At 41.2% G+C, this 14,594-nt stretch overlaps 1 protein-coding gene and 1 pseudogene across 16 annotated transcripts in view; both read left to right on the top strand.

The window, feature by feature from the left end:
- Window positions 1–14,594, top strand: part of LOC307186445 (uncharacterized protein) — a 439,601-nt gene that overhangs the window by 187,227 nt on the left and 237,780 nt on the right. For 6 of the 15 annotated variants that reach the window (XR_013828326.1, XR_013828327.1, XR_013828328.1 and 3 more), the window contains exon 10: window positions 2,922–2,988. The exons of 6 other annotated variants lie outside the window; for them this stretch is intronic. Coding sequence is in view for 4 of the 9 variants with exons in the window: in XM_079921495.1 (XP_079777621.1) it covers window positions 2,922–2,988 (67 nt within the window). In the remaining 5 variants the exon portion in view is untranslated. Of the gene's footprint in view, window positions 1–2,398; window positions 2,868–2,921; window positions 3,630–14,594 lie in introns of those variants that run through there. 3 more of the 15 variants (XM_079921494.1, XM_079921490.1, XM_079921493.1) reach the window with 2 other exon arrangements.
- Window positions 894–1,440, top strand: LOC307187089 (large ribosomal subunit protein uL23-like; annotated as a pseudogene). The gene has a single exon. The product of its transcript is annotated as a large ribosomal subunit protein uL23-like (transcript).

Raw genomic sequence — 14,594 nt, 5'->3', positions numbered from 1 at the left:
AACAGTTACTTTATAAAAGAGGTAGAGTCAATGATCACTGAATTAATTGAAGTTCAAAAAATGCTATTACATTTATTGAATAAAAAGAGTTGCAAAAATATCTTAATGAAGCCAGGTGTGGTGTGAATTCTGGGCATTCATGCAAAGACTGTATAAAATAAAAGTGTATACATAAGAATATGGTTTTGAAGAACAATGAACTTGCACTAAATTATCTCAGCCAGCACTTCCATTAAATGATAGAAATTTGTTTAAGAGGTAGAAGTGACTAAAAGCACCTGCTAAAGGTCATCTTGTTTGGGAGGTTTTTCTCCACTTCTCTATGGTCACACCATCCTTCGTGCACCTTTGGTATTTCCTTAACACCTGTGTTAGGCCTTTATAACAAATGTCATAGACTGTGTGGCTTAAACAACAGACATTTATTCTCACAGTCCTGGGGGCTGAAGTCGAAGATCAAGTCACCACTGATTTGGTTCCTGGTGAAGGATCTCCCATACTCCTTGCTCATTCTGCTGCTCTGGATTATTCCTTATACACATCAAATGAGATATGCCCCAGGGCCTTTGCACTTGCTGTTCCCTCTGTCTGGGTGCTCTTTACTTGAGCACTGCTGGCTCCCTCACTGTTTTCAAGTTTCCATTCAAATATCATCTGATCACACTCTGTCTCTTTATTCTCCCATTTTTCTCTAGTTCCTTTCCCTAATTAATCTTTCTCCGTAGCACAGATCGCAACATGATTATCATTCCTTATTCATACAGGTATTGTCTTATTTCTCCTATTGGAATGTCAGCTCAATCAGGGCAGAGTTTTTGTCCTATTCACCACAGTAATCTCAGAATCTAGAACAGCACCTGGCACTGTTATGAAAAGGAAAGAAAGACACCCTTTTCACGAAGATGGTGCTGAAGGCGAAGAAGGAAACCCCGCCCCTCTCAAAACTGCAGCCAAAGCAAAGGCTTTGAAGGCCAAGAAAGCAGTGTCGAAAGGCATCCACAGCCACAAAAAAAAAAAAATCCAGATGTCACCTACCTTCCGGCAGCCCAAAACGTTGCAGGAGGCAGCCCAAATATCCTCGAAAGAGCGCCCCTGGGAGAAACAGGCTTGACCACTACGCCATCATTAAGTTCCCCGTCACCACCCAGTCAGCCATGAAGAAGAGAGACGACAGCAACACACTTGTGTTCGTTTTGGTTGTCAACACCAACAAGCACCAGATTAAACAGGCTGTGAAAAATCTCTATGACATTGACCCGGCCAAGGTCAGTGCCCTGATCAGGCCTGATGGAGAGAAGGCATATGGTCCACTGGTTCCTGACTATGATGCTTTGGATGTTGCCAACAAAATTGGGGTCATCTAAGCTGAGTCCAGCCAGCTCATCCTAAATATGAAAATTTTCACTCTTGAAAGAAAGAGAGGAAGGAAGGAAGGGAAGAAGGAAGGAAAGAGGCACATTTCCAGCCTACTTAGAATGACAGGTGATCTGATCTGATAAACATCATCTGGTGGAAATTATGGTCATTTTGATGATGAAGAAAAAAAGAAGTGGTTCTATGTTAAGAGATTCTTTCTTGGACTTTGTGAAAGACTCAGGAACTATCTTTTCCTCAAGTGGAGTTTCTTTCTTCATGGATATTAGCAGCATGAATTTAATTGGCAAAGTGTTAATGGAGGTAAATGCGCATTTCTTTTGAATAGTAAAAGAAAATTCTTTGAGCCTTTTGTTTTTTATTGCTTGTGTCTTGCCAAATGTCTCTGCATAACCTCCAGCCTTGGGTGGTGGCGATTAAGAGGACTTGGTGGCGTGGCCTGGAGCTAAAGCTGTAGGTGATATGAAGTCATCCCAAGAGAGCTGGTGTCCTCAGGGGTTTATGATCTGGGTGCAGAGAACAGACGTTCACCTGCAGCATCTAAGACAGTGCATGTAGGATGCAGAACTAAGATGAATCCTGCAGTTTAAAAATACTGCAGAGGGCTTCCCTGGTGGCGCAGTGGTTGAGAGTCCGCCTGCCAATGCAGGGGACACAGGTTCGTGCCCTGGTCCAGGAGGATCCCACATGCCGCGGAGCAGCTGGGCCCGTGAGCCATGGCCGCTGAGCCTGCGTGTCCGGAGCCTGTGCTTCGCAACAGGAGAGGCCACAACAGTGAGAGGCCCGCGTACCGCAAAAAAAAAAAAAACAAAAAAACTTATATCTGCTAACCCCAACCTCCCACTCCAACCCTCCCCCAATCCCCTCCCCCTTGACAACCATCAGTCTGTTCTCTATGTCTGTGATTCTGTTTCTGTTTCATAGATAGGTTCATTTGTGTCATATTTTAAATTCCACATGTAAGTGTTATCATATGGTATTTGTCTTTCTCTTTCATAACAGCATTCTTAATCTCTGTCTCTAGGGGATGATGTGGGGAACTCGCCCAGCCAGCAAGGTCACCCAGTGTGGAAGGGGTGATGGAGCGCCTCAGAAGTTGTAGGGAGCTCTGAAATCAAGGGCATCTCAAAGCTCCTGCTGTTCTGTGATTCAGGGCCTCCTGCCGGGCTCTCGGGCCAGCTAGATCAAGCTTCGCTGTCACACACCTCTTCTGCCATGGAGCGTTAAAGCATTTCTTAGCCTGACATTGCAATTTCCCTGACAAGGTTCTGGCTGACAGATGTTCCCCAAATTAAAAAGTAGTGTACCCTGCCTATTCACTATTTCATCTTTTCAAGGAAGGAGAACAATTACTTATTTATTTTTAAAGCAAAATCACTAACCCCGCACATTGTCATCTGCAATACAAGTTGGGTAATTTAGGAGCAATCTTGGCTTCAGTGATGATGTTGGAACCATAAAGTGGATTCAATTTCAGATTTACAAGTTTCAGAGGGAGGTTCAAGAAACTGTCATATATCCTGACTTCCCTTCATCTCTTCACCTAGGGAAGTTTTTCTGCTTGTCGTGGCATCCTTGGGCTCTCGCTACTCACTTCCCAGCTGCTTTGGGGAGGTAAGTGATACCCATGAGACCTGGATCCTCTGGACAGTTCCAAATGCCACCAAAGCAGCAGATGGGATAGGATTTTGAGATCACGTAGAAGATGCTGTCTCACCTGCATCTGCTCAGTCAGGGGCGAGTTGGTGGTTGAAAACATTTTGCATACTAACTCTGTTGTAGGTGTGAGACCTTGCCCTGGAGCAGAAAGGGAAAAAAAAAGATCTAAGAACAGATGGAATTCTTTTTACTTGACACTGTAGAAAGCTCTGCAGAAATGAGCACTTTTGGGAGAAAGGTATTTTAATTGAATGAGTCTTTGAGAAGGGACAGTATTATAAACAGACCATTTCATATGGAAGATCATTTCCCCTTTCTTGAACATTTTTCTTCTGTATTTTTCATGACACTGTATTATCTTAGTTCACTTCCTATTTCTCCATCCACCTCAGATTTCTTTAGATATGTACCCAGGAGTGGGATTGCTGGATCATATGGTAGTTCAATTTTTAGTTTTTTGAGGAACCTCCATACTGTTCTCCGCAGTGGCTGCACCAACTTACATTCCCACCAACAGTGTACAAGGGAAGGTTTAAGGACAAAGTCTTATAAAAACAGTCTTAAAATATGTCTCTTATTATGGGCTTATGTTTGGGATTTTTTTTCCCCTGTTAGCTTTGGATATTTAATGCATTTCAGGATCCTGAAACCCAGAACTGGACGTATTTTGAGGTGAACCTACTAAGAATCCATTTTCTGCTTATTTTGCTCTATTTTTCATGAAATGAAAAATGAGAACATAAGGCCAAATTTTAGTGCATTGTATTAACATTAAGATTCAATAAAATCTCATGTCTTATAAATAAGAGGAAAGATCTCAGTGGCAAAGGAAGAAAAAGCAACAGATGACGGATGCTGTTCCTACAAGATGAATGACCAAGTGTACTCACTGAATCCCATTTTCCATCGCCTGCCAGGCTTGAGAAATGGAAATGCCACACAGGCCACCGTGTTGGCTTGGGCCATGAAATTCCACACAGTTACCCCAGAGCCAAGGGTAACAGCTGAGAGAAACCTGAAAAGAATGACATGTGATTGATTACACTTGGGAGAAATAGCAAGTCTTGTTGAAACTTGTATAAAAACATAACAGAGGGATTGGTTCAAGATGGCAAAGTAGAAGGACGTGCACTCACTCCCTCTTGCGAGAGCACTGGAATCACAACTAACTGCTGAACAATCATCCACAGGAAGACACTGGAACTCACTAAAAAAGATACCCCACATCCAAAGACAAAGGAGAAGCTGCAATGAGACGGTAGGAGGGACGCAATCACAATAATACCAAATCCCATAACCGCTGGGTGGGTGACTCACAAATCAGAGAACAACTATAACACAAAAGTCCACACACTGGAGTGAAGGTTCTAAACCCTAGGTCAGGCTTCCCAACCTGTGGGTCCGACAATGGGAAGAGGAATTCCCAGAGAATCAGGCTTTGAAGGCTGGTGGGATTTGGTTGCAGGACTTTGACAGGACTGGGGGAAACAGACACTCCACTCTTGGAGGGCACACACAAAGTAGTGTGTGCATCGGGACCCAGGGGAAGCAGCAGTGACCCCATAGGAGACTGAACCGACCTACCTGTTAGTGTTGGAGGGTCTCCTGCAGAGGCGGGGGTGGCTGTGGCTCACTGCGGGGACAAGGACACTGGCAGCAGAAGTTCTGGGAAGTGCTCCTTGGCATGAGCCCTCCCAGAGTTTGCAATGAGCCCCACCAAAGAGCCTGTAGCCTCCAATGCTGGGTCACCTCAGACCAACAACCAACAGGGAGGGAACTCAGCCCCACCCATCAGCAGACAAGCAGATTAAAGTTTTAAGGAGCTTAGCCCCACAGAGCAACACCCAGCTCTACCCACCACCAGTCCCTCCCATCAGGAAGCTTGCACAAACCCCTTAGATAGCCTCATCCACCAGAGGGCAGACAGCAGAAGCAAGAAGAACTACAATCCTGTAGCCTGTGAAACGAAAACCACATTTACAGAAAGATAGACAAAATGAAAGGCAGAGGACTATGTACCAGATGAAGGACCAAGATAAAACCCCAGAAAACAATTAAATGAAGTGGAGATAGGCAAATTTCGTGAAAAACAATTCAGAATAATGATATTGAAGATGATCCAGGACCTCGGAAAAAGAATGGAGGCAAAGATAGAGAAGATGAAAGAAATGTTTAACAAAGACCTAGAAGAAGTAAAGAACAAACAGATAAACAATACAATAACTGAAATGAAAAATATACTAGAAGGAATCAATAGCAGAATCACTGAGGCAGAAGAACAGATGAGTGACCTGTAAGACAGAATGGTGGAATTCACTGCTGTGGAACAGAATAAAGAAAACAGAATGAAAAGAAATGAAGACATTTCTAAGAGACCTCTGGGAAAACATTAAACGCACCAACATTTGCATTATAGGGGTCCCAGAAGGAGAAGAGACAGATAAATGACCTGAGAAAATATTTGAAGAGATTATAGTCAAAAACTTCCCTAACATGGGAAAAGAAATAGCCACCCAAGTCCATGAAGCGCAGAGAGTCACAGGCAGGATAAACCCAAGGAGAAACACGCCGAGACACATAGTAATCATATTAACAAATATTAAAGGCATTTTTCACAGAACTAGAACAAAAAATTTCACAACTTGTATGGAAACACAAAGGACCCTGAATAGCCAAAGCAATCTTGAGAAAGAAAAATGGAGCTGGAGGAATCAGACTCCCTGACTTCAGACTATACTACAGAGCTACAGTAATCAAGACAGTATGGTACTGGCACAAAAACAGAAGTATAGATCAATGGAACAGGATAGAAAGCCCAGAGATAAACCCATGCACATATGGTCACCTTATCTTTGATAAAGGAGGCAAGAATATACAGTGGAGAAAGACAGCCTCTTCAATAAGTGGTGCTGGGAAAACTGGACAGCTACATGTAAAAGAATGAAATTAGAACACTCCCTAACACCACACACAAAAATAAACTCAAAATGGATTAAAGACCTAAATTTAAGGCCAGATACCATCAAACTCTTAGAGGAAAACATAGGCAGAACACTCTATGACATAAATCACAGCAAGATCCTTTTTGACCCACCTCCTAGAGAAATGGAAATAAAAACAAAAATAAACAAATGGGACCTAATGAAACTTAAAAGCTTTTGCACAGCAAAGAAAAGCATAAACAAGACGAAAAGCCAACCCTCAGAATGGGAGAAAATATTTGCAAATGAAGCAACTGACAAAGGATTAATCTCCAAACATACAAGCAACTCATGCAGCTCAATATCAAAAAACCAAAAAATTCTATCCAAAAATGGGCAGAAGACCTAAATAGACATTTCTCCAAAGAAGATATACAGATTGCCAACAAACACATGAAAGAATGCTCAACATCATTAATCGTTAGAGAAATGCAAATCAAAACTACAATGAGATACCATCTCACACTGGCCAGAATGGCCATCATCAAAAAATCTAGAAACAATAAATGCTGGAGAGGGTGTGGAGAAAACGGAACCCTCTTGCAATGTTGGTGGGAATGTAAATTGTTACAGGCACTATGGAGAACAGTATGGAGGTTCCTTAAAAAACTAAAAATACAACTACCATATGACCCAGCAATCTCACTACTGGGCATATACCCTGAGAAGACCATAATTCAAAAAGAAACATGTACTGAAATGTTCATTGCAGCTCTATTTACAATAGCCAGGACATGAAAGCAACCTAAGTGTCCATCAACAGATGAATGGATAAAGAAGATGTGGCACATGTAAGCAATGGAATATTCCTCAGCCATATAAAGGAACGAAACTGAGTTATTTGTAGTGAGGTGGATGGACCTAGAGACTGTCATACAGAGTGAAGTAAGTCAGAAAGAGAAAAACAAATACCGTATGCTAACACATATATAAGGAATCTAAAAGAAAAAAAGAAAAAAAAGGAAAATGGTCAGAAGAACTTGGGACAAGACAGGAATAAAGATGCAGACTTACTAGAGAATGGACTTGAGGACACAGGGAGGGGGAAGGGTGAGCTGGGACAAAGTGAGAGAGTGGCATGGATATATATACACTACGAAACGTAAAATAGATAGCTAGTGGTAAGCAGCTGCATAGCACAGGGAGATTAGCGCAGTGCTTTGTGACCCCCTAGAGGGGTGGGATTGGGAGGGTGGGAGGGAGGGAGATGCAAGAGGGAAGAGATATGGGGACATATGTATATATATATCTGATTCACTTTGTTATAAAGCAGAAACTGACACACCATTGTAAAGCAATTATACTCCAATAATGACGTTAAAAAAAAGAGACAAAGAAAAAATATTAAAAGCAACAAGGGAAAAACGACAAATAACATACAAGGGAACTCCCATAAGGTTAACAGCTGATTTCTCCATAGAAACTCTACAAGCCAGAAGGGAGTGCCACAATATATTTAAAGTGATGAAAGGGAAGAACCTACAACCAAGATTACTCTACCTGACAGGATCTCATTCAGATTCAAAAGAGAAATCAAAAGCTTTACAGACAAGCAAAAGCTAAGAGAATTCAGCACCACCAAACCAGCTTTACGACAAATGCTAAAGGAACTTCTTTCTAAGTGGGAAACACAAGAGAAGAAAAGAACCTACAAAAACAAACTGAAAACAATTAAGAAAAAGGTAATAACATACATATAGATAATTATCTTAAATGTGAATGGATTAAATGCTCCAACCAAAAGACACAGGCTCGTTGAATGGATACAAAAACAAGACCCATATATATGCTGTCTGCAAGAGACCCACTTCAGACCTAGGGACACATACAGACTGAAAGTGAGGGGATGGAAAAAGATATTCCATGCAAATGGAAATCAAAAGAAAGCTGGAGTAGCAATACTCATATCAGATAAAATAGGCTTTAGAGACTGTTACAAGAGATAAGGAGGGACGCTACAGAATGATCAGAGGATCAATCCAAGAAGAAGATATAACAATTATATATGCACCCAACATAGGAGCACCTCAATACATAAGGCAAATGCTAACAGCTATAAAAGAGGAAATTGACAATAACACAATAAGAGTGGAGGACTTTAACACCTCACTTACGCCGATGGACAGATCATCCAGACAGAAAATTAATAAGGAAACACAAGCTTTATATGACACAATAGACCAGATAGATTTACTTTTCAGACAATCCATCCAAAAACAGCAGATTACACTTTCTTCTCAAGTGCACACAGAACATTCTCCAAGATAGATCACATCTTGGGTCACAAATCAAGACTGTAAATTTAAGCAAATTGAAATCATGTCAAGCATCTTTTCCAACCACAATGCTATGAGATTAGAAATCAATTACAGGGAAAAAAACCACAAACACATGGAGGCTAAACAGTTCGTTACTAAATAACCAAGAGATCACTGAAGAAGTCAAAGAGGAAATTTAAAAATACGTAGAAAAAAAGGATAATGAAAACACAATGATCCAAAACCTATGGGATGCAGCAAAAGCAGTTCTAAGAGGGAATTTTATAGCAACACAATTCTACCTGAAGAAACAAGAAAAATCTCAAATAAACAATCTAACCTTACACCTAAAGGAACCAGAGAAAGAACAACAAACAGAACCCAAAGTTAGTAGAAGGAAAGAAATCATAAAGATCAGAGCAGAAATAAGTGAAATAAAAACAATAACAAAGATCAATAAAACTAAAAGCTGGTTCTTTGAGTAGATAAACAAAGTTGATAAACCTGTAGCCAGACTCATCAATAAAAAAGGGAGAAGACTCAAATCAATAGGATTAGAAATGAAAAAGGAGAAGTAACAACTGACACTGCAGAAATATAAAGGATCATGAGAGATTACTACAGGCAGCTATATGCCAATAAAATGGAAAACCATGAAGAAATGGACAAATTCTTAGAAAGGTATAACCTTCCAAGACTGAACCAGGATGAACTAGAAAATATGAACAGACCAAAGACAATAATGAAATTAAAAGTGTGATTAAAAATCTTCCAACAAACAAAAGTCCAGGACCACATGGCTTCACAGTTGAATTCTATCAAACATTTAGGGAAGAGCTAACACCCATCCTTCTCAAACTCTTCCAAAGAATTGCAGAGGAAGGAACACTCCAAACTCATTCTACAAGGCCACCATCACCCTGATATCAAGCCAAAGATACTACAAAAAAAGAAAATTACAGACCAATATCACTCATGAATATAGATGCAAAAATCCTCAACAAAATACTTGCAGACAGAATCCAACAACACATTAAAAGGATCATACACCATGATCAAGTGGAATTTATCCTAGGGAGGCAAAGATTCTTCAATATATGCAAATCAATCAATGTGATACACCATATTAACAAATTGAAGAACAAAAACCATATGGTCATCTTAATTGATGCAGAAAAAGCTTTTGAAAAATTTCAACACCCATTTATGATAAAAACTCTCCAGAGAGTGGGCATAGAGGGAATCTACCTCAACACAATAAAGGCCATATACGACAAACCCACAGCAAATATCATTTTCAAAAGTGAAAAACTGAAAGCATTTCCTCTAAGATCAGGAATGAGACAAGGATGTCCACTCTCACCACTATTATTCGACATAGTTTTGGAAGTCCTAGCCATGGCATTCACAGAAGAAAAAGAAATAAAAGGAATACAAATTGGAAAAGAAGAAGTAAAGCTGTCACTGTTTGCAGATGACATGATACTATACATAGAGAATCCTAAAGATGCCACCAGAAAACTAGTAGAGCTAATCAGTGAATTTGGTAAAGTAGCAGGATACAAAATGAATGCACAGAAGTCTCTTGCATTCCTATACACTAACAATGAACAATCAGAAAGAGAAATTAAGGAAACAATCCCATTTACCATTGCAACAAAAAGAATAAAATACCTAAGAATAAACCTACCTAAGGAGGTAAAAGACCTATACTCAGAAAACTATAAGACACTGATGAAAGAAATCAAAGATGACATAAACAGATGGAAAGATATACCATGTTCTTGGATTTGAAGAATCAATATTGTGAAAATGACTGTACTACACAAAGCAATCTACCGGTTCAATGCAATCCCTATTAAATTACCAATGGCATTTTTTACAGAACTAGAACAAAAAATCTTAAAATTTGTATGGAGACACAAAAGACCCCAAATAGCCAAAGCAATCTTGAGGGGAAAAAAACGGAACTGGAGAAATCAGACTCCCTGACTTCAGACTATACTACAGAGCTACAGTAATCAAGACAGTATGGTACTGGCACAAAAACAGAAATATAGATCAATGGAAAAGGATAGAAAGCCCAGAGATAAACCCATGCACATGTGGTCACCTTATTTTTGATAAAGGAGGCAAGGATATACAATGGAGAAAAGACAGCGTCTTCAATAAGTGGTGCTGGGAAAACTGGACAGCTACATGTAAGTGAATGAAATTAGAAGAGTCCCTGACACCATACACAAAAATAAACTCCAAATGGATTAAACACCTAAATGTAAGACTGGACACTATAAAACAGTTAAAGGAAAACATAGGCAGAACACTCTATGACATAAATCTCAGTAAGTTCTTTTTTGACCCACCTCTCAGAGAAATGGAAATAAAAACAAAAATAAACAAATGGGACCTAATGAAACTTAAAAGCTTTTGCACAGCAAAGGAAACCATAAACAAAACGAAAAGGCAACCCTCAGAATGGGAGAAAATATTTGCAAATGAAGCAACTGAGAAAAGATTAATCCCCCAAATATATAAACAGCTCATGCAGCTCAATATTAAGAAAACAACCCAATCCAAAAATGGGCAGAAGACCTAAATAGACATTTCTCCAAAGAAGACATACAGAATGTCCAAGAGGCACATGAAAAGATGCTCAACATCATTAATTATTAGAGAAATGCAAATCAAAACTACAATGAGGTATCACCTCACACTGGTTACAATGGGCATCATCAGAAAATCTACAAACAACAAATTCTGGAGAGGGTGTGGAGAAAAGGGAACCCTCTTGCACTGTTGGTGGGAATGTAAATTGATACAGCCACTATGGAGAAGAGTATGGAGGTTCCTTAAAAAACTAAAAATAGAATTACCATACAATCCAGAAATCCCACTAGTGGACATATAACCTGAGAAAACCATAATTCAAAAAGACACATGCACCCTAATGTTCATTGCTGCACTATATACAATAGCCAGGTTATGGAAGCAACCTAAATGCCCATCGATAGGCGAATGGATAAAGAAGATGTTGTACATATATATAGTGGAATATTACTCAGCCATAAAAAGGAACAACATTGGGTCATTTGTAGAGACGTGGATGGACCCTAGAGACTGTCGTACAGAGTGAAGCAAGTCAGAAAGAGAGAAACAAATTTCATATGTTAAAGCATATATGTGGAATCTAGAAAAATGGTACTGATGAACCGGTTTGCAAAGCAGAAATAGAAACACAGATGTAAAGAACAAATGTATGGACACCAAGGGGGGAAAGCGAGGGGGGGCCGGGTGGTAGTGGTGGGATGAATTGGGAGATTGGGATTGACATATATACACTAATATGTATAAAATAGATAACTAATAAGAACCTGCTATATAAAAAAGGTAAAATAAAATTAAAAAAAAAATAGCATATAACAGCCCCAGAAATAATCACAGTGTTGAGCCTGGGCCACACTGTGTAAAATAACTCAAGTATTTCTGATTAATTTGGTCTCTGGCTGCATTTGCTAGAAAGTCTTGCTGTGCGTGCGTGCGTGCGTGCGTGTGTGTGTGTGTGTGTGCTGTATGCTGTGTGTACTTATTACGGATTCAGTTACTCTGGTTGGCCAGCAGAGAGCTAAAGCCTGTGGCTGATTTATGGAGTATTTCTTTCTCTTAATTGACCAGCCATGGTACAAATCCCATTCTGTGAACGTAGAGGCTTACGCATAAGCAATAAGCACAAACGCATCTTTTGGTTAAGGTCAAAGTCTGTTCCTTTTACATTCTACAACCCCATCCGCATCTCCCAGGGCACTTTATAAAGGCTGAATTTTTCACATCCAGTACCTTTTTCTTTTTTTCCCCTGGAGCTGCCTCCTTCTGAATCAGACTATTTTGCTTAGGGAGGATTAGATGTAGATTTCTTTCAATAGACAGATTTATTCCAAACATCCCCAGTCCTGTGTCTTTCACTGTACAAGTAACTGTACTTCAGTTGCCAACAATAGATACTGACACAGGTTACCCTGAGCAAAAAAGGAATTTATGGAAAGGATGGAGTGCTTGATTGAATTAAAGCAAAGGCAGCATAACCAGGTGTCAGAAAGAAAGCAGAGGTTTTCTGAGAATCTAGGTAGAGAAAACAAACGTTTTTCTTGGCCTACCATGGACAGGGTGGATGAACTACACAGTCTTCTCTTGTGAGGTTCACCACTTGTGGTAAACTCGTAGTGATGGTAGGGATGCAAGGTAGGTGGAAACTGCTGCTTCGTAGAACCCAAGCTCAGACCCGCACTCTCTGCTGCCTTCACTCACACGCATTGGCCAGAGCAAACCACACAGCCCAGCCGTCGACCCACGAGGCTGGGAAACATTTCTTGCCGGCAGCAGGGTAGCAGGAGGAACAGCAAAGTCACATAACAAAGGGCATGCATATAGGGAGGGGCAGACAGCTGTGGTCAATCATTCAATCTCCCTCGAGGTCATTTCCTAAAGAGAACGTGGAGTAACAATATCAAGGGGGAGAATGGATGCAAGGCAAGCAAGCGAAGGTCTTCAGTGGGACGACGGTGCCATTTAGGATTTGGCACATCAGCAGTGCTGGCAGACGTCTCTTGATACATAGGATTGTGGGTATGAGGAGAAGTTTGGGGTGAGCTTTGGAGAGCATAGTTTCCAGTCCATACGTGTATCTGGAAAATTGCTACTCCAGCCGGGCAGTGGCAAGGGGTCCTGGAGTTGCCCTTCCCATCTTTGGAAAGGGGAAGAAAGAGCTTGTTCTTCTGCTTAGAATCAAGTGTGCAACCATCTCTTGGAAATACGCTCATGCCACCTGGATGATCATTCAACGCAGCTTTCACCCTCAAGGTGGCTCTTGGTGTTCATTTTCAGTCTCGCTTGCAAAAAGTTGTTGAAATTATAAGGAGCGTTACACCGCGGGTACCCACATTCTTTATGGATGTTGTGGTTATCTATAAACGTGTAACAAATTACCCCAAACTTAGTGGCTCAGAGCAACCATTTATTATGCTCATAGATCTGTAGGTCAAGAATTCAGACAGGAAACAGCAGGACTGATTTGCCTCTGCTCCATAATGTCTGGGACTTCAGAGAGAAGACTCAAGAACCGGGAATGGTTGACAGCTGGGGGCTAGAATCATCCGAAGGTTCCATCCCTCACATGCTTGGTGGTTGCTACTGGCCATTGGCCGAGACCTTACCCGCTGGAACTGTTGGCTGGGACATCTATACACTCCCTTTTCTCGTAGTCTGGACAGTCACTCCACCCAGTGGCTGGGTTCAAGGGTGAGCAGCCCAAGGTAACCAGGTGGAAGCTGTGCCGTCTTTGTAAATCTACCCTTCGAGGTTGACAGTGCAGTGGCATTTCCACAGCATTCTGTTCATTGAGGCAATTACAAAGGCTTTCTGAGTTTCAAGGGAGGGGAATAAATTTTAATTCTCGATGGCAAGGTAATGAAAGAACATTTGGAATCCAAAATGTTGATGCAACTTTTTAATTTTTAACTTTTTTAAGGTTTTCCCTAAAATGTGTATTTCCTGCTGTCCAGAAGTTGTTCTTGATGCAGCTTTTTTAGACAATACTATTTGCTACTATAGTCTGCCATCTGGCTACAAGTATACACATCCCTCCCACAAACTCATCCTTCTGTCAACATCCCTAGTTTCATCTGATCATGGCATCAGGCTTGAGGCCCAGGACCCTGTCATCTAAATCAGTTCCAGGGTTGGGAAGGGCATGGTACAGGAGCAGCCGTGTTGGGCAGTGCTTACTTTCATACCCACACCCAGGGACCTGCCCTGAGGTCCATGTGTTGATGAGTCAGCAGCCTGGTCTAAACCAAGTGTGGCTTCTCTCAGAATTCAATATGGGTTCCAGGTGAGCCCGAGACCCAGACTTCCTCAGCAGAGAACTGGGGTGAAAATGCGGTACAAGGCAAATAAACTGCTGGGGGCAAGCCACAGGTACTGGGATCGTGAGCGATAGGTCACGTGCTTTCATGTTTGCCTCAGGGACTTAGGAGCTGCTGGGCATATTAGATACAGACGTGGCGGAGACAGACTCTCCGAGGCCAGGCAGGCGCTGTGCCACACATGCCTAAAGCCCAGCCCTTGTGGGCATGAGGACAAGTCCTGAGCAGACAGGAGCTGTTGCTTTGCTTAGATTACCACCAACGGTCATTGTACCTGCTTTGTGTTTTCACGTGGGCCTGCTAGGTGTGTCACTGCTCCAGCGTTTTAATAGAATTTCCTAGGTGAAGGAACTACACAGAGATAGCTTTACAAGGCACTGAAGTATTTCCCCGACTCACGCTCA

The sequence above is a fragment of the Stenella coeruleoalba genome, assembly GCF_951394435.1.
Source record: "Stenella coeruleoalba genome assembly, chromosome: 5".
Taxonomy (NCBI): Eukaryota; Metazoa; Chordata; class Mammalia; order Artiodactyla; family Delphinidae; genus Stenella; species Stenella coeruleoalba.
This window is presented reverse-complemented; position numbering and strand designations above follow the sequence as displayed.